General features: G+C 38.9%; 1 protein-coding gene across 1 annotated transcript in view; it reads left to right on the plus strand.

Annotated features, from left to right (window-relative positions):
- The window catches only part of Als2 (alsin Rho guanine nucleotide exchange factor ALS2), an 86,822-nt gene extending 68,051 nt beyond the window's left edge, over nt 1-18,771 (plus strand). The window contains exons 26-36 of the mRNA XM_010617516.2: nt 3,302-3,435; nt 4,263-4,430; nt 8,880-8,997; nt 10,415-10,572; nt 12,531-12,653; nt 13,220-13,396; nt 14,161-14,206; nt 14,418-14,479; nt 15,029-15,178; nt 15,431-15,527; nt 17,575-18,771. Of these exons, the coding sequence (XP_010615818.1) occupies nt 3,302-3,435; nt 4,263-4,430; nt 8,880-8,997; nt 10,415-10,572; nt 12,531-12,653; nt 13,220-13,396; nt 14,161-14,206; nt 14,418-14,479; nt 15,029-15,178; nt 15,431-15,527; nt 17,575-17,613 (1,272 nt within the window). The 3' untranslated portion in view covers nt 17,614-18,771. The remainder of the gene's footprint in view (nt 1-3,301; nt 3,436-4,262; nt 4,431-8,879; nt 8,998-10,414; nt 10,573-12,530; nt 12,654-13,219; nt 13,397-14,160; nt 14,207-14,417; nt 14,480-15,028; nt 15,179-15,430; nt 15,528-17,574) is intronic.
- The last annotated feature ends 1,937 nt before the right edge of the window (nt 18,772-20,708 follow it).

Raw genomic sequence — 20,708 nt, forward strand, 5'->3', positions numbered from 1 at the left:
TCCATCCTAGGACCTCTTCCATTTTGTCTGTAGGTTCTTTTGTGTGTTTGGTTTTATTTTTTGAGACAGCATCTCAAAAGTAGTTCAGGCAGGCCTTGAATTCACTATGTAGTCTAAGCTGGCCTCAAACTTGGGGCAAACTTTCTGCATCAGCCTCCACAAGTGCTAGGGATTATAGGCATGTACTACCATGCCTGGTGTGTCTGTAGATTCTGTAGTATGTTGTAGTGGTGATAATCATTTGATTCTAGGAACTTTTAATTTCTTCCTGATTTCTTCTGTGACCAGTTGATTCTGCAAGTGTGTATTATTTAATCTCATGTGTTTGCATAATTTCTGTGATTTCTTTTGCCATTGATTTCTAGTTTCACTTTGCTGTGATCTGATAATATGCATGAAATTATTTTAATTCTTTTGTATTTATTTAAACATGCTTTATGTCCTTAGATTTATCTGTTTTGATGAAAGTTGTGTGTACTGCTGACAAAAATGTATATTCTAGTGTTGGGTAGTGTACTCTGTAGATATCTATTAAGTCCATTTGTTTGTTTCAGGTCCTCGCACTTGCGAGGCAGGTGGCAAGACCACTGAGCTAAATCCCTAGCCCTTAAGTCCATTTGTCTGAATCTGTGATTCATCCCTGATATTTCTTTCATGATTTTCTTTTTTTTGGTCTAGTTGTCCTATTGCGATAGTGGAATATTAATATCTGCAACTGTGATTGTGTTGATGTTTATTTGGTCTTTGATATGCAGTAATATTTGTTTTATAAAGTTGAGTTTGCTGGCAGTTGGTGTATATATATTTACAGTTATATATTTATAATCATCTCTTCCTGTTGAATGTTCACTTTACCAGTATATAGTGACGTTTTGTCTCCTCTGATCAGCTTTGGCTTGAAGTCCATTGGTATGAAAATAGGATAGCTACTTTTCCTTGCTTTTGAGCTCCCTGTTGCTTGCATGGAGTATTGTTTTCCATCATTTTATTTCCAGTCTATGTGTTTCTTTTTTGATGAGCTGTGTCTCTTCTATTCAACATACAGTTGGGTTTTGTTTTGTAGTCCAATCTGTTTCTTTGACTAGAGGGTTAACATGGTTCACATTCAGAGTTATCATTTGTGCTGGTTTAGTGGTCATACATTTCTTAAGGTGCTCTTTGTCATGGAAAGTCCTTATTGCTCTTGAAAGATACTTTTGCAGGATATATTAATCTGAAAAGCATTTTCTTTTAGGACTTAATCTTCACTCCAAGCTCTTCTGGCCTTTAAGGTTTGTGTTAAGAAATCTGTTTTAATGCCAAAAGGGTTGGGGTTGGGGTTAGGGCTAGAAACACTGCTGTGTCCCTGGATCATTCCCTCAGGATGTTGGATCCACTTCCAAGATGACAAATTTCCTGGATTTGGGTGTGTGATATGTTCTACTACCCTTTCTAATCCCCTGATTCTGGACCAAATCTAGCAGGTTTTTCCTTTAGGTTGACTCTCCTTATCTGGCATTTTTTTTTTCCTCCCCTATTTCTGAGTTTCTGTGCTTTCTTCATGTTCCTCTCTCTAGCTGACCCTGAGGGACCTCTCCCTGAACATTGCTTTAAAAAAACTTTCATATCTTACTTAATTTTTAATGTTCTCCTCTCTAGCTGACCCTGAGGGACCTCTCCCTGAACATTGCTTTAAAAAAACTTTCATATCTTACTTAATTTTTTTTTTACTTTTATAGACTTATTCAGGTTTTGTTTTTCTTCTTGAGTCAGTTTTGGTCATTTGTGGCCTTTTAGAAATAATTCTTTTTCATTTAAGTTATCTAAAAAGTAGCAGTCATAAAGCTGTTTTCTTAGTATTCTCTTCTGTTTTAGTTGATCTTTGCTGCTCTAACAAAATATCACAGATGGAAAAATGTATTTCTTCACCATTCTGAAGATTAGGAAATTCACACCCAAGGCACTTGTATTTGGTATCTGAGAGCCTTCTTGCTGTGTCCTTATATAATGAGAGGGACATACAAAGGGTGTAAGGCAAAAGGACAAAGGTTGTAAGCTGGTGCCCTTCAGCCAATTTATAAGCCATTGACCCACTCACAGTGTGGAACCCTTGTGATTTAATCATTTCCCACAAAGGCCTACCTCTTAATCCACATACAGAGTTTGGAGGGGACACACATTGAAACCACAGCACCTTCTAACCTATCAAATTTTTCTAAGGATAATAATATCCTACCAGTGACCCCTGAAGCAGGTTCCAATCTCCTGCTCGGTGCTACAATGCTGGGTAAGAAGAAAGACATAGAGACCTGGTTAGAGAGACAAATACAAGGAACCAGGATGACCATGCTTGAGCAGTCAGAGGTTTGAACAAGCAAAAGCCCTGAACACCCAGAGCTGTTGATATTTACTAGTGACACCATCATTAGATTGAGGTAAAGGGTCTATGTAAAGGGACTACATGGAGTTGCCATGTACACATTGCTGATGGAGCCCAGGCTTATAAAAGAAAAGGCTAAGCATTCTTGGATTAGGAACAGAACAGACAAAATATAGATTGTGGTTGATAATTAATCTTATCTTTAAAGTAAAGAAGGTTTTAACTTTGGGAACAGAATCTGGGTAAGAGTCACTCTGACCTCAGCACAGAGGCTTTGGCCAGACTCACTTCTATAAACAAGCCACTTGTAGGGTTAACTCTTTACAGCGTGTACTGCTTACATCCTGCTTTGGGCATAATCAATGAGGCAGTCTCCCCAATATCCCATTTCATTCTTTGTGGGGCTTTTGTTTGTTTGTTTTCCAGGGATCAAACTCAGGACCTTGTGCTTGCGAAGCAGATGGCAGCACCACTGAGCTAAATCCCCAGCCCTGTATCTCTCTCTCTCTCTCTCAGTACCAGGGACCAAATCTTCATCTTGTTTTGAGTTTAGGTTGTTCCCACTGCTCTAGTTTTATACTGTGGAATTTCATGTTATTGATTTGAGATCTTACTTTTAGAGATAAGTGTTAACTGCTATAAAATTCCTCCTAAGCAATGCTTTAGCATCATCCCATAAATTTTAATATGTTGTATATTTGTTTCATACACCTAAAAGTTTTCCATTTTTCCTGTTGATTTTCTTTTACCCATGGATTATTTTTATACATTGAAAATGCACAAATACATACTTTTTTTTTTTTTGGTCTGTTATCCAATAATTGGAGTCTGGTAAAAAGCAAATTAAAAGGGAAATATTAACCATTTAGTGCTGTTTTCCTTTCATTGTTTTAACTGAAAATATTTACTCTAACTCTATATTTTTTATTTCATTTTACCTAGGGTACACTGACAATGCAAAATGGAGATTACATTGAAGGGTATTTTAGTGGAGAATGGGGATCTGGGATAAAAATCACTGGAACCTATTTCAAGCCCAGTCTGTATGACAATGATAAAGACAGACCCAAAATCCTGTAAGTAACTGGTGTAATTCTGGATTAATTATTGAATATTTTGCATTGTCTCTGCTTTCATGAAAACTGCTTAATATTTTACTAGCAAAATCAAGATTTTTTTTATTTGTTTGTTTTCCTGAAACAGAGTCTCGAAATGTAGTTCAGGCTGGCCTTGAACTCACAGCATTCCTCCTACCTCAGCTGCCTGAGTGCTGGGATTATACTACCCATGTACTACCACACCTGTTTGCAAAATCAAGTTCTTAAAGTTTTCTTTTTTGTAAACAAGGTGTAATCCCTGAATTATCAACTGACACTGGTCTTCGTAACTAAATCAACAGTCTTGGCTTATAAGTCTTAGTGAGAGATGTTTAAAATAAAAGTTACAGGTGTGAGAGGACTCCCACTGTTACTAATACAGATGTCCAGGTTGGCTAAAGGAGCATTTCCCACCTTTTAGCAGGAATCATTTTACAAAATCAGTTCTGTGGAAATGGAGGAGGCAGAGAATCAATTCTGATGTGCTTTGTGCTTAACAATCCATATACTCCAGTATCTAATAAGCGATAGCAAAAACTCATCCCTTCCAAATTTTCATTCAGTGTTTTTAAAACAGAACTATTTAAATCAACTTAGGCAGGGGATTTGGCTCAGTGGTACCACACCTGCACCTGCCTTGAAAGTACAAAGTCCTGAATTCGATTCCCAGTACAAAAAAATCAACAATAAATCAACGTAGGCAGTTTGTGCCACAGAAGTATTCTCAGTTGTAAATCAGAAAGTTTGAGTTGTTTGGAACGTTTTTGCACCAAACTGATTCACAAAGGTTAGTGTGGCTTTATTAGCAGGAAGCTGGGAAACCTGGCAGTGGCAGCTGATGAGAAATGGAAAGCAGTGTTTGATGAATGTTGGCGCCAGCTGGGCTGTGAGAGTCCAGGCCAGGGCGACATCTGGAAAGCCTGGGACAACATCGCTGTGGCCCTGACCACCAGTCGGCGCCAGCACAGAGACAGGTGGGTGATGCCTGCTGGCACGGGGCTGACCATGTTAGGAAAATGAAGCTTAAGACCACTGAGTAGTCAAGACTCACTACGCTTTATTAAAAAATATAATTTAATTTAAAAGTTGATAGTGTACTTCTCTTTCTGGGTAAGATGGATTAAAGCACACCTCCTATATCTTCTTTGGACCTGCTAAACCTGGATGGTATGGACAGCTGTTTGAGAACTCTGGAGAGTAATAGGTGGATGGAGTAGCAAGCACACCTGAATTCAGTGCTCAGTTACTGGCATTTTTCTCTCTTGTTCTTCAGTCTGCATTCATTGGAATCTGGGATCTGCAAGTAAGCACAGTGGTGCAGACAGATCTGAAAAAAAAACCCTCTGGTTCCAACTCAGGGAGTGAGACAGCTCTTGGTGGAGACAGTACCATGCTTCCTTCCTCCCCTCTCTCCTTTCTCATATGCCCTTACCTCCAGGTTCTTCTGAGCAGATACAGTGATGGGAGCAGGGGAGCAGCCATGGAAGGGACTTGCAGGAGCCACAACTCTGCAGGAGTGGAGCTGCTGTGTGCTTCATGGAGCCTCAAGTCCAATAGGCAAGGCTAAGCCTGTTGATTGGCAGCTTTAGTCTTAACTTCCCAGCTGTTGGCTCTGAATATGGAACACTCACAAAAGTAGGTAGTTTCTGGCTAGACAATCTGAAAGTGAAGTTCTGAGAACCTGAAAATACCCAAGGGGTGATAGAAAAGAGCTGTGGAAACAACCTCATGAAGTTGTTTATAAACTCTTGGGCTCACTGCACACTGGCACATATGTGGCTTTCATCTGAGTAAGAGCCTCACTGGTCGGTGGACCTGCACTGAGGCCCAGGGTAACTTCTCTGCTCACTCCCAGTACAGACCCACATGGGAATGCAAAGGCTTTGAACTAATACTGTAATCACAGCCCTCAGAAGACTGAAGCAAAAATTCCAGCTGTTTTAAGGGTTTCCAAGATCGTCTCCACATTCAGTGATTTGCTGGGAGAACTAAGAAGACTCAAGATACAGACACACGGGTGAGATCACAACACATTAGGGGTGTGCAGCCTTATAAAGAGAAGAAGACACCTATGTAAGTGTGCCACACTCTGTCCTTTCTACAAGGCGTCACACAGAACACACACTCTTCCTAACAGAAAATAGCCACGTGTGTACAACCTTTCTCTTCAGGGGATCACATTGGAGATTCAGGACCTATGTTTTTTACTGAGGTCCCCCCACATTGGCATGCTATGCCGGGCAACCACCAGAGTTGCTCAGTAGTCCCAGAAGCTGTGTTCACTATAAATCACATGGTTGATACAGTCCACAGAGAGCAGAATCCGTTATCAGTTAGGGAATGTTTCACATCAACATAGGGAACATGGGGCAAGCTTAGTTCCTAGGCTCCCACTGAGGACTAACCTTAGAAGTCCTTCTGAAGATAACACTTTAGGCCTGCTCTTTACTTTCATACATGTGATCACTTCTCTGCCTTTTGGCTAAGATCAAGTGTACTTTCATACTTGTGAGCACTCTCCACAGAATATAAATATGACCCAGAGTAGCCATGAAAATCTCAGCTTGGGGAGACAGTCAGCAGACGATGATGTGATAACATAGATGTTGGAGTTACCTGACAAGAACTTCAAAGCAGCTCTTATAAAAATGATCAAATGAGCAACCATGGCTGTCTTTAAAACAAATACTAAAATGAAAGTATCAGTGCCGGGTGTGGTGACACATCTGTGATCTGTAGGCTGAGACAAGAGGATCACAAATTGGAGGCCAAGACACTGTCAAACATAAAACTTTTTTCTTAATTGAGTTTATTGGTACATTCATTACTGGGATCTTGTACCTTTACATGACAGGTCTTGGTTCTCATTTTTTCCCCTTGTCCCTACCCTTCCTTAACCCCCTCCTCCCCTCACCATTTACAAACACTTTAATTCCATTTTTTTTCATTTTCTCACAATTTTTCCTTTTCCCTTATTCCCCTTCCCCTACCCTTTCCACTTTCCCTACACCTTTAGCCCTTTTCTTCCTATTTCACATTGTTAATTATCCCATTAGGATCTTGAGTACTATTATAGTTTTTCACACCAGAGAAAGTATTTGGTAACAAACGTAAAACTTTTTAAAAGGCTGGGAAAACCAGCATGGGCTGAGTTCAAGGCCAGTCTGTACTACATGGCAAGATCCTGTCTCAAACACCCCCACCCCCCAAAAAGGCTGGTGATATAGATTGGTAGTAGAGCACTTTCCTAGCCTGCGTGAGGCCTTGTGTTCATTCCCTAGTACCAGTGGGGGAAAGTATCACTAAAGAAATGGAAGACATAAAGAAGAACCAACCAGAGTTTGAGATGAAAAACAACAACCAGAATGACTCACCATGTAAAATCAGTAACAGAATAGACGTGGGAGTGGAAGAATCAGTGAACTTGGAAATAGATTTGTAGGGATCATCCACGCTGAACAGGATGGAAAATGGGAAAGAAGCTCGAACAGAGCCTTGAGGACCTGTGGGTTGAAAGTGACCTTTGAATTCTCAGAAGAGGAGAAACTTGTTGAAGAAATAATGGTTGAAAACTTACCATATTTGATGAAAGATACAAATCTATAGATTTGGAGCTGAGCACATCCCATCCTGGACTGAGGCAGAGACACAGATACAAAGGTGTCCTGTTCAGACTCAGGACAGACCTTGAAAGCAGCCAGAAAAGGCTGCGCACAAGGAACAGTTCAGAGGCTGCCTGCATATTCTCATCGAGCCCTAGGCTAGGTCTTTTTTTTTTGAAGACAGGGTCTCCCTGTGTTGTCACAGCGATCCTCCTGCCTTACCCTCAGCTGGCATGCACCACCACACCTGGCCTAGGTCATTTGGGGATTGAACTCAGGCCCTTGTGCTTCTGAGGCAGGCAGTGGAAGCACTGAGCCAAACCCCCAGCCCTGGCCTAGGTCATTTTTAAAGCTAATCCTTTATTAAAATAGCAAAGACCTGTGGCCAGGATTTAGCTCAGTGGTGCCACGCCTGCCTCACAAGCACAAGAAGGTCCTGAGTTTGATCTCCAGTACCAGGAAATAAAAACAAAGGGCTCATTTTGATCTGTGTGTGCAACTATGTGCACTTGATTTTAAAATTAGTTTTATGAAGCTGGGCATGGTGGCGCACGCCTGTAATCCCAGCCCTTGGGAGACTGAGGCAGGAGGATCGCTGTGAATTCAAGACCAGCCTGGGCTACATAGTGAGTTCCAGGTCAGTCTCAACTACATAGTGAGATCCTGTCTCAAGAAAACCAGAAAAAAAAAATTAGTTTTATGAAGCTGGGCATGGTGGCGCACGCCTGTAATCCCAGCCCTTGGGAGACTGAGGCAGGAGGATCGCTGTGAATTCAAGACCAGCCTGGGCTACATAGTGAGTTCCAGGTCAGTCTCAACTACATAGTGAGATCCTGTCTCAAGAAAACCAGAAAAAAAAAATTAGTTTTATGGCAGTTTTCATTTACAAATATTAGTTGCTTTCTAATACTTGAGAATTGAAGTTTCAACAAGTGTCCATTTATTCAGAATACAAATGTATGTTCTAAATGAGTAAATGGTCTAGTTTCTTAAAATTGACTACATAAATCAATTTAGCTCAGTTTTGCCCCTTCCTGCCTAGCAAGTGCAAGGTCCTGAGTTCGATCCCTGGTACCAAAACAAAACATTATATGTGGGGAATGGGTAGTTTTATTTCTAGAGATAAGTAGGAATTGATTATGTTCTTTCATTCTTGAGCTTCATAATTGTTGCCTGCTGGTGTAGACCTTGAGACTTTAACCTTGGTTAACTGTTGCTGGGTATTCTTAATAATTGAGAGTGAATGTACTTTTACATAAAATCATGATGCTACCACTAAGATCTAAGTCATGATTGATCTAATAATGACTGTATACTTGTTTCGGTTTCTAAAATGTGATTGCTCATCTGTGACTTGTCTTGGCCTCTGTCAGAGCTTCTCTTTGCCCCTTATGTGCCCACCTCACTGGAGGGTCCACATCATCTCCTTGCTTCCTGAGCTCATTTGCATTTCTTCATTTGCCCTTTGATTTATTTTCCTTAGCTCCTTCCTCCTTTTTACGCCATGATGCTCTCTTAACAGGTTTATTACCAGTTTTTCTTCAGACTAATGCCATGGATGTCTGAACATCACAAAAGATTGGAGCAAAATCTTCATTAATCTATTGTAGCTACTGTGAAACTGTTAAGTGCTGTTTTGAGTGACTATCATGTAAACGTGGTACTTAATAATAGGTACCACTTCTGAGCTCTTTTAGGCCCAAAGCTATACTCTTTGCTTCACTTCATCCATATTTTGTGACCATGTTCCATTTGTACATTTACAACATCTTGTTTCCTTGATGTGAAATATGTAATAGACTTTCCTCTCCCTTTTTATAGTCCAGAAATATTAAGTCGTTCACAGACTCAGACACTAGAGAGTTTGGAATTCATTCCACAGCATGTCGGTGCATTCTCTGTGGAGAAATATGATGACATCAAGAAGTATTTAATAAAGGTAAACTGGAATCAAAGTGACATTGGTTTTGTGAATTAATGATGCAGCTACAACATTATATCACTCAAATATTAGCCGAATCCTCATTTTATTTTCCAAGTGTTTCTTTGCTAGTTCTCTAAGATCAAATTTCTATATGAAGATTGTCACATTATTAGAATGGAATTTAAGATTAAGAAGGTATTCAAGGAGTTTTGTTTTGTTTTTTTGGTTTTTTTAGGGTTTTGTTTGCTTGTTTGTTTCTGTTTTTGAGCAGTGCAATTCAGGATGGCAGGAACTCACTATGTAGCACAGGCTGGCTTCAACCTTACAGCAATCCTCCTCCCTCAGTGTCCCAAGTGGATTACAGGCATGCACCACCATGCCCAGCCTGTTCAAGGAGTTCTTAAGAATTAAGATCAGAGTATAAAGTGGCTTTTTGTTAATAACATTAGCAAAAACTAGAGGTTGTCTAAGGTAAGCATGCTGGTCTCTCCCTTGGAATGCTGTCTGCTTTCCTTCTTACTCTGCAAGATGAGCTACAGTCTAAAGTAGGGCATGCATTGGTATTGAGTATGATACAGTACTAAGAAATCAAGAAGAGAGAAGCATGACTATTTCATAGTATAATCAAGTCAATATTTACTTTTCTCTAAGGTAACATTTCAAATGTTCATGAAGTTTATAATACATTACTTTTATTTAATGGTATTCCATATCATTACTTCCAAAGCTATTTTCTCGAGGTGTTAGATGGGTTCTCTGATTAAGAATATGAGGAACTCCAACAACCACTCTTTGCTCTCTAGTTCTGTGGGCTCAGCTCTTTTAGGTTCCACATATGATTGGGATCTTATAGTGTTTGTCTTTCTGTGCCTGACTTAATTCTCTTAATATTATGATCTCTAGGTCTATTTGTGTGCTCCCAATGACAGAATTTTATCATTTTTTGTGACCAGATAGTTTTCCATTGTGAGAGAATAAATGATGGTGGTGTTACCCAGAGAGTGATTATGGTTAACAATATTGTATCACATTGTTAAATGCTCTTATCAAAAAGAAAGGATAAATATTTGAGATGATGGAATAACCTAATTGTCCTAAGTCTATACACATTGTATAAAGGTACCAAAATATCACACAAAAAAACCCATTAAAATGTGTAATAATTATCTATCAATTTTTTTAAAAGTTAGGAATTCTAGCCTTTTGGCTTTTTGAGACAGGATCTCACTATGTATTTCATGCTGGCCTCTAACTCCTGCCTCGCCTTCCGAGGGCTGGATTCTAGGCAGGCATGCCCTACAATGGCTGGTTTAGGAATTCCATCTTTACACTGCATTTGTGCAAGCTAGGTACTTTGAAAAGTTAAGTATGGACTTATAGTCTCTGCTCTTCACACAAGTTACCTGGCTTACTTGTCTCTCTTCCTTCTCAGGCCTGTGACACTCCCCTCCACCCTCTGGGCAGGCTTGTGGAGACTCTGGTTGCTGTGTACAGAATGACCTATGTGGGTGTGGGAGCCAACCGCCGGCTATTACAGGAGGCGATCAAGGAGATTAAATCCTATCTTAAGCGAATTTTCCAACTGGTGAGGTAAAAGGTCTTTTCAATGAAGTCTGAAAGCTCTGAAGCAGTAGTGTATATTATGCTTGAGTACTTTCACCCTAAATCTAAACACTACAACTTTGTGTTTTGGTTTGTTTTGTTTTGTTAAACATTGGTCCTCTTGCCTCAGCCTCCCTAGTGCTGGTATTACAGGTGTGCACACCACACCCAGCTACAATTTTGTGAATAATCTTAAGTGTTACCCCTTTTATTATAAAAACACTCAAAATGATTTTATGCTGCAGGTCCTTAAACAGATTAAATAATGACAATATGTTTTTAGTTTGCATTTATGCCATAAACAAAAACAAAACCATTGTTCTTTTTTTTTTGTACTGGGGATCAAACTCAGGACCTTACACTTGCAAGGCAGGTGAGGTGCCACTGAGCTAAATCCCTGGCCTGCATCCTTACTCAAAATTCTAATTTGGTAGGAAATATCTTTGTCTACTTTTATTTTTGTTTTGTTTTGAGATAGTCTTTCAGTCACCAAAGTGTCCAGGTCTTTGCAGTTCTCTTGTCTCATCCTGAGAATGCTGGGGTTACAGGTAAACACCATGCCTGGCCCAGTTATATTCTTATTTTGATTTAATTTCTAGGTAAAATTATGTCCCAGTGTCCCTATCAACCAGTATCAAGTTCTGTCCCTGAGTCCTTTGGCAACAGCATCATTTACATTTATTTGTTCAACAAACACCTATGGAACACTTCCATGTCTAACACCCTGATCTGGCAGATTTATCAGTGAACAAGCAAGACAAGCAAACAAGTAAAACAACACTGCTGTCTTGGAAATTACATTCTATTGGGGAGAAGGAGTAAGCAAGTAAAATATAGTTTGTCAATGATTAGCACTTCAGAGAAAAGGATAGGATGGCGGGTGGGGCTAGAGAGAAGATGCTGTTGTTATGTAGAAGGTTGGGAAGCTAATCCAGTAACATTTGAGCAAAGACTTTGAAAGAGGCAATAAATGAGGCAATAAATGAGCCATTAAAGGTCTTATAAAAGCAAATTCTTGACAGTAAGTGAATTGGAGTTTGAGATGTACAAAATCTTTTACTGGGTTTATGCCAACAGATATGTACTGCATTAGTTTATATAAAAGTTTTGAGGGCCGGGGATTTAGCTCAGCAGTATGGTGGCCTGCCCTGCAAGCACAAGGACCCGAGTTCAATCCCTGGTACCAAAAAAAAAAAGTTTAGAATTTTTCCCAGAAACGTTTTATTTTTTGTGGTACCAGGGATTGAACTCAGGACCTTGCACCTGCAAGGCAGGTGTGGCGCCACTGAGCTAAACCTCTGGCAATAACTCAGCTTTTTAACAAAACACTTAAAATGTACATTAATTGAGTTTTCTATAATTTACTTGACCATCTTTTTTTTTAACCATCTTTTAATACTGAACATTTAAATAGTTTCTACTGGTATTTATATTAGAATAACTGTCTCTGGCCTAAATTAGTACACTTTGACCTCAGGTAATATTTGCCAGTGAGAAATACTTATCTTGAATAGATCAGAAGTCTTCATTCCTTAGTACCTAACAGTTTTTAGAAATATTATTTAGTAGCTACATTTTTTTGTGCACGTTTATGTGTGGTTTGTTGGGGTTTTTTGTATTTTTTTTTGTTTTTGGTTTTTTTTTTAATTGTTTTTAAGTCAGTGACTTGCTTTGTAGCCCAGGCTGCCCTTAAACTCGTGGTCCTGCTGCCTGATCCTCCCAGGTTATGTGACTATAGATGAGTCTGCCATTGTGCCTGGCAGTGGCTACAATGATAATTCTATTCTGTAGGCATCAGTTAAGAACCACAGGGAACTAAAATACTTACTTGATGATAAAGTTTAATTTTATAGGCCCTTAAATGGATTAATTAACAAAAATGTATTTTTAGTGTTTTGAGCCTATCTAGAAGTATAATGTATGGATTTTTATGTATTGTTTCTTAGGTTCTTATTTCCTGAGCTTCCTGAAGAGGGCAGCACGATTCCTCTCTCTGCGCCTCTGCCGACCGAAAGGAAGTCGTTTTGCACTGGGAAATCAGATTCCAGATCTGAATCACCAGAGCCAGGGTAAATAGAGTTGGGCAAGAAGGTGCAGAATGGAAGTACAGGCCAGACAATGTTGTCAAAGATTACCCGGAATAAGTGGCTTTCTCTAGATCTGTTTCCTGGTTTCTACCATGGTATGGTTGGATTAGATAATCTCCAAGTTCTTCGGAGATCTCAAGCTTTGTACCTTAGGAAGAACAGCCACTAATAATCAGGGCATGAACGTTGCTAAGCAAAGTAAATTGTTCAGACCAAGGGTAACCTCAGAAAAAGCGGCCTCAAATTTGAAGTAAATTCAAATTACAAGATAGAATTCAGGGCCAGGGATTTAGCTCAGCGGTTTGGTGTCCTGCCTTGCAAGCGTAAGGACCCGAGTTCAATCCCCGGTTCCAAAAAAAATAAATAAATAAAACAAGATAGAATTCAGTTAGTGAAAGACCAAACTCTGGAGCTCTGGTGAGTTCCTCGTAGTAGAACCTTTAAATTTTTCAGTCTGTACTTGGAATTTTAGAAGCTGAGATTCAGTCTTTGACTCTATATGCAGTTTTAATAAGATGAACTGGGGCTCTGGCTCCAATATTTTGTAGGTATGTGGTAACAAGCTCTGGGTTACTGCTTCCCGTGCTGCTGCCACGGCTGTACCCACCACTCTTCATGCTATATGCCCTGGAACATGACCGTGAGGAGGACATCTACTGGGAATGTGTGCTCCGGCTAAATAAGCAGCCAGATGTGGCTCTCTTGGGCTTTCTTGGAGTGCAGAGGTAAGTTGAGTAGTTGTAAGCAGAACCAAGACGCTTTAATTTTAAATTTATCAGCATTGTCAGGAATTTTGTGCCTATTATCCACTTTTATCTATATATGTATGCATACAGATGACATGTAACTTATATATCTGTCTTAAACAAAAATAATATCTAATCTTCATTTCTGAAAATATGAAAATGAGTATGAAACTGCTTATTCTTATATTGTCATACAGAGAAACTATGACTTTTCTTGTCTGCTACTTTGTACTTATTTAAAGCAAAATATGTTTTTATACCCCATTCCTTAGAAAAAATAATTCAGTCTTTGGCATTCTTCTTTGCTTTCTTATCTTCCTTCTCCAGGCATTATTTCTTATTGTTTCAGTGTAACAATGAATTACTGCTTTCTTTCGAGTACAGTAATAAGGCTGATCCCTTACACGCTGAATGAGTTTATATTTGTACTATCAAAGAAATGAATAAGACTTAATTGAACAGTTTTTTCAGTGGAATAATTTAATGATAGAAATGAGGTAAAACAGAGTGAACAAAAGATTTTATATGCTATTTGTTACTGTCTATAATGTGTGGATCATTGAAATATAAAAACACAAATCCCTTAAAGATAGATAAAAATTCTTGAATCACTTCTGGAATTTTTATTAAAACTTAACCTATCTGTGGAAGTTATTTTTAGTAGGAAAATAAGGAAGCCCATATGGCTGTCTACTTTTTATGTTATAACAACAACTATTAATAATTTATGGGTTTCATTGTAGGAAATTTTGGCCAGCCACCTTGTCAATCCTTGGCGAAAGTAAAAAGGTATAGTAGATTTTAGTTTACTCAAAAAATATTTTTCTTTGGTGTGAAGGATTAGATAGCAAAAACATTTTCATTTTACTTCTGTAGAACAGTACTCAGACTCATACTAACTGTCAGTTATCCTCCAGTGAACTGCGTGGCCCTCAGCATCATTTACTTTTATTGCTGCAAAATACATCTTTCCTCTCTGACCTTCATTGTCTTTCTGTAGATTTTGCCAACCACAAAAGATGCTTGTTTTGCCTCCGCAGTAGAATGTCTGCAACAGATCAGGTAATCTCTGATGCACTGACAAATTAAGCATCTCAAAGTAATGTTTTAGTCTACTGGGATATTAATGATATCTTGTTTTTACCTAAGCTGTAGCTGTACACTTACCCTCCCAATAGTGTCAGATACAACTCAGATCAGAAGGTCTCTTTTGAGACATTTAGGTTAATTTTTACTTTAAAATGCTCTTGCATTTTCAAAAATAGTGTAGAACCTATCCAGTAATTTACTTATATACTCACATCTTTCACCACTTGCAAATTAACCTGTGGTTCAAAAAAATAGCATATATTAGAATAAGATTCCACATAGGTAAAAGGAAATTATGTGTGACTTTATATATTCCTCCATATGCACCATCACTATCTGGAGGTAATTTTCCTCAAAGCACCGTGGAATGGCAGAGACCCCCTCCCATGGACCCAGTATGCTGATGTATCTGATGTAAACTAGCATGTGAAACTCAAGAGGGATTGTTGTCAAAAAATTAATAAGAAATGGCTTTGTTAAGAAAATTATACAATATCTTTTTATACTTTTTTTTTCACTCAGCACAACCTTTACCCCATCAGACAAACTTAAGGTCATCCAGCAGACTTTTGAGGAGATCTCTCAGAGTGTCCTGGCTTCACTCCAGGAAGATTTCTTGTGGTCCATGGATGACTTGTTCCCTGTGTTCTTATATGTGGTGCTGCGGGCCAGGTATCCATCTTATCTTTTCAACTTTATTATCAAAGCCAATATTTTAATGAGTCTACTCTGCTTTTTCTGAACTAATAAGAGGAATGTGTTCCTTTCACTCTAAGGAAAAAGCAAAAACCCACTTCTGTTATCTCATCCTACTGTGGTATTATCTTTTGATTTGAGCTGTACTTTCTCTTCCCATCAACAGATTGAAAAAGCAGATGGCCTTGTGAACAGAAAAAACTTACCATCCTTTTTTCTTTGGGTCAGGATTAGGAATTTAGGCTCTGAGGTACACCTCATTGAAGATCTGATGGACCCTTATCTTCAACACGGGGAGCAGGGTATAATGTTCACTACCTTGAAGGTGGGTATACAGGTGTTATTTAATAATTGTTTAGCTTAAAACTTTCATTAACCATATTATCAACCTGTCATTACTTTTTTCTTCATAGAAAAATTAAGTGTAAACATTACCTTTAAAGTATATACTATTAATATTTAAAACCATGATAATACATTCTTAAAAAGTACTCAGGCTAGGGATGTAGCTCAGTGGCGCCCACACCTGCCTCACAAGAACAAGGTCCTGAGTTTGAATTCTGGTACCAAAAGGAAGTACTGTGTCGGACTGGGGATTTAGCGCAGTGGTGCTGCCCCCTGCCTCACAAGCACAAGATCCTGAGTTTGATCCCCAGTACCCCCCAAAAAAATAGTACTATGTCAACTATTATTCAGAATACCAAAGCAAACTGTTTACTTGCCAGTGTTCAAATTGTTAAAAATGTTTACATTGGGCCAGGATGCTACTCAGTGGCGCCATGCCTACCTGGGAAACGCAAGGTGCTGAGTCGATTTCCAGTATGGGAGGTGGGTTACATAAATTGCAGATGCTTTGGGGTTAAATAACTCCAGAAAAGAAATGGAAATAATTCTTAATGTTCTAAAAAGTATCCAGCAATAGAGCTGTTTAGTGGAACTTAGATGAAAACACAGGAGGCAGTGTGTAAATAATGCATTTCGATTCCGTCTTTTTCCTTTAATTTGTAAGTACTGAAACCAGTAGGTTACAAATAAGGTTCGTTGACCTGGATGCCTTCTAGGTATTGTTAGAAGTAATTTTCATTTCTTACTTTGGGGGAAGGGGGAGGTAACCAGGGATTGAACTCAGCACCTTGCGCTTGTGAGACAGGCACAGTGCCACTTAGCTGAATCCCTTACATTTGTTTTTTTCTTGGATTTTGATAGAGTCCCTGTAAAGTTTCTTGATAGTTTCAGATAGAAAGTGGAAAGAACACTTGTGAAAAAGAAGCAGAATAAGCCATTTTGCCAGTTAGTGAAATATTTTAAAATTACAATAGTTAAAATGCAATAGTGTCTTACTGTCATAAGAGTAGACAGTGCCTAAGTGGAAAGGATAACCTCTGTAGAGTCAGTCCTACAATAAAAATCTCACATGAAAACGAAAGCATCAAAAATGGAGAAAGGATGAATTATTTAATAAATAGTCAAACATAGTATTGGGTAGTGTATTATCACCACCACACCCAGTACACCAATAAATTTTCTGTTTAAAAAATTGAAAAAAGAAAGAAAATTAGGAAAACATACCAGGTTAAAAATTAGTTACATTATTGTTTTTATATTATGTGAAGAGTATCTCTAAACAGACCACAAAATAAGGAGCAGAGTAAATTTACATGTAGAAAACTGCTCAAATTCACTGAAAATCATAGTGCTATAAATATAATCAAAGTGTCATTTTATACCTTCTAAATTAATAAATGTGTTTTAAAATTATTCCCTATGCTGATGGGAGTATAGTGAAATCCCACATTGCTGATAATGAGGTAAATAGTGGACACACTGCTGTCGTACTGTCCATTGCTATAAGCTGCTACTAACGCAGATGCAACAACTGGAGTTTGACTCGGTAATCCTATTCTTGGGATTTCAGACTGAAAAGCATGTATTATCTGGGTGTGATTCAGTGTAGTGTGACTAATTCCTAATCCTAGGTACTTTCAGAATCACTGAGGATGCTTTTTAACAAGTGTGTTCTTAGCAGTTCTGACTTCTGGACCCACAGAGCTGTGTTTATTAAACGTCTCAGGTGATCCTGATTACATTGTTCTGGTGTGCTTTCAAATGCCAGTCACTGTTACTGCATTGAGGTATTTCTGCATGGCAAAGGGTATCATACAACTTGTAAAAAAGTTTTTTGTTTAATACACAAAACTTGATATGAATTACACTGAAGCAAAAACAGCCATTGGATACGGGGACTGGACTAAACCAATTTTGTTGGTACATCAGTCATTACTGAAGGATTTTCTTTCTTTAGATTCATGTGCATTGCTCTATTTATGTAATTCATTTAAGTAAGTTACAAATTGTTTTAAACTTTTCTTCAGGCATGTTACTACCAGATCCAGCGTGAGAAGCTTAACTAGGCTGCATAACAGCTTGAAAACCGGATTATCTACTACCATGTGCAGTCTTTGTAATGGTGAAAAAGGACAATGTTGAAATGGGAAAGGACTTTATATAATTTTGGTGGTTATTTCTGAGCCTCACTAATAATTAGAGCCTGGAGCCCAGAAGAAGAAGAAAAAAAAAATCTTTGAAAAGGAAGATAGAAAACAAGGTATAAATCATATTGGACCAGTCCTTGATCTATGTTAAATTCCAAAAGTTTCATACTTCTCTTTGAAACAAAAGGATATCCCTCCTGCAGTCAAGGCTATATCAGCTACATGAAGTTGTAAAAAAAAAGTTCCCAGTACAGCTTCTCACATTAAAGAAGTTGATGAATACGTTTGAGTTTCCAGATTGCTGGAATCCAAATGCAGTTAATCCTTTTTCAAGGAGCAGGTTGTACGTGAAACTCTAGCAGCCATGTTCTGCCTCCTGACCCTCCCAGTCACTGCATCATGCTTCTTTGCTGAGGGAGGGGTAAGAGGAATTTTTAAACTGCAGTTTTAACTTTTTCTAAGCTTTTCCACTGGGTATTGAGGATGGGAGAGATTCTATGCAGTGACTGTCACATTTGGACCCAAAAATATATCCTGCATCCAGATAGTAGTCTTCTGCCTCCTAATTAAAAAGAACAGAGGAATTCTGGTTTTGCTTTCCCTGCTGTGCTACAGAGAGCAAGTATACTGGAATTCAGAACTTGGCTGCAGGCCACTGTGGCCCTCAGATGTCCGTCCACATGCAAATGCTGCATGCCGAGACTGGGACAAGCCGCTCCACTGCAGCCTGGAGTCTGAGACCTGTGGAAACAGAACTGCATGGACCCCCAGCCGAGTGTTGTTCTTCCCATACTTTGCACTAAAACTATAGTGGGAAGAGAAAGGAAATGAGCTTTGGCTTTTCCCATCTCAAAAGTATTGTTCACCTCTACAGTTTAGTGTTTTGCTCTTTTTTAATGTCCTGTTGTAAGTTGTTGGTTTACACTGTATCAGTAACACTAGCTTCTTGGATCACAGCGGTGCTCTTCCTCTGCTCGTCTTCCCACCATGGTGAGCACAGGAGCCCGAGCAATGTGAAGTGACTCAGCAGATATTCACTACTGTTGAAAAAGGATTGTGGTCTCTGCTCTTTATAATCAAGACAGGTGTTTGTTAAAATACTGTTTCAGAATGTTGGCCATAATGTATAGCAATTTTCGTAATAAAAGACATCCATCTTAATGAAGTTGTAGCAGACAAGACACTGGGCAGCCTAAAATATTAAAGGAAACCCAGGCCCACTTGGCCTCAGAGGACTGGGGTTTTAGAGCTCTCTGTATTTTGAAACAGGGTCTCACTATTAGTTTAGGCTGGCTTCAAACTCATGGCAATCCTCCTGCCTCAGCTCCCAAGTACTAGGATTACAGGTGTGCACAACCACACCCAGTGAGAGCTCTGTCATTAATAACAAGTGTGTAATTACAGTGCCTTTGCTGATAAAGAACAAGTTAACATACTTTTTTTTTTTTTTTGGTATCAGGGATTGAACTCAGAATTTCATGCTCGCCAGGCAGGTGCTGAGCTAAAATCCCTGGCCCAACAAGTTAACTTTCTGATCCTAATAACTCAAAGATGAGAGTCTTAAAAGAAATCTGTTATTTCTTAGAATAAAGGACATATTTTAAAAGTTACTTGTTTTTTGTTTTTTCCTCTCCTAAGCCAATTCAGGGAAGGAAAGGATTTAAAATTCTAGTTAGAAATATTAGGTTTTAATCATCTCCCAATTCTAATACTTTGTCAGGGAACATTTCCATCTTGCTGCCTGCTCTTTGTTTGAAAGGACCACCTCTCAGTGAAAGGTCTGCATTAAACACTTCGCATTTCTCTCAGGATTGTTTTGAATTTCTGAAAAAATATGCAAATAGCATATTTGGCTGGCAAAGACAGATTCATTGAACATCTAGTTCCTTAAGAGACAGAAATAGTATATGGAAATGAGCAAAAAAAAAACTTTGTCCGTTCAACAAAAATAAACCCACCAAGAGATTTCCCAATGGCAGTGGCCCTCTCAGGTCTAAGAAGTCCACGATGCAACCAGTCCTTCAACTGGAGTCTTAAACAAAACTGTCCAGTTACTTTGGTTTCTTCATTCTATATTTATACTTTCCAGATAGATGGCATATTAAAATTATAAATTTTCATCTCATGAAAAAACCCTACATCTCTTCTAGGCCAGTGTCTGTAAGTAGAAAAACCTAGACTTGCTCACCAACTCAAAACTCTCACAAGTATGACAACTACTCCCAGTGCCTGGGAGTGGCATCCACCCCTTCTCCCCATCTGCAATGAGGAGCAGAGACTCCAGCCTGGAACTTCCCTGCTCCGGCTCTGGTGTTTCGCTGCCATAGCCAGAGATATCATTTTATAGCTGGGTTTAGAAATTTTCAAAGTGAAAAGTAAAAATTCAAAATTGCTTTTGATAAAATATGCAATACTCAGAACACTCATAAATGTGTGAGTTCCAGCTTGTGTTTGCCTCTACAGTGCATGGGTGAAGAAAGCCATATGTTTAATTTGGGTTAAAAAGGGCTGAAAAACCTCTTTAACAGTTCACATTTGGCCTTTTGTCACAGTAGCACCATTTCTGTTGTTCTTTATGTGATACCTACTTCCAAATGCTCTTCCTGCTGACCATTCCTTACACAGTAATATAAATTTTTAGTAAAGACAGTTGGCTTTTTTTCCCTGTCTGCAAATTTCACATTATAGAATCAACTGAATGGAAAGTGGGTGTGGGTGTGGGTGCATCTGTACTGAATAGGTATACTTTTTTCCCTTATTATTCCTTTTTTTGGGGGGGGGTACCGGGGATCGAACTCGGGTCCTTGTGCTTGCGAGGCAGGCGGCAGAACCGCTAAGCTAAATCCCTAGCTGGCATTATTCTTTGAACAAGACTGTACAATCACCTAGTGTGTACATTGTATTTTACAAGTGATCTAAATTAGTTACGTGAGGATATACATAGGTTGTATGTATGTGACTGCTGTGCCATTTCAGCTAAGGGACTGAGCACCCACAGGTGTTGGTGCCAGCCA

This window comes from Fukomys damarensis, unplaced genomic scaffold (genome assembly GCF_012274545.1).
Source record: "Fukomys damarensis isolate Sample0158 unplaced genomic scaffold, DMR_v1.0_HiC HiC_scaffold_26, whole genome shotgun sequence".
NCBI classification, from domain to species: Eukaryota; Metazoa; Chordata; class Mammalia; order Rodentia; family Bathyergidae; genus Fukomys; species Fukomys damarensis.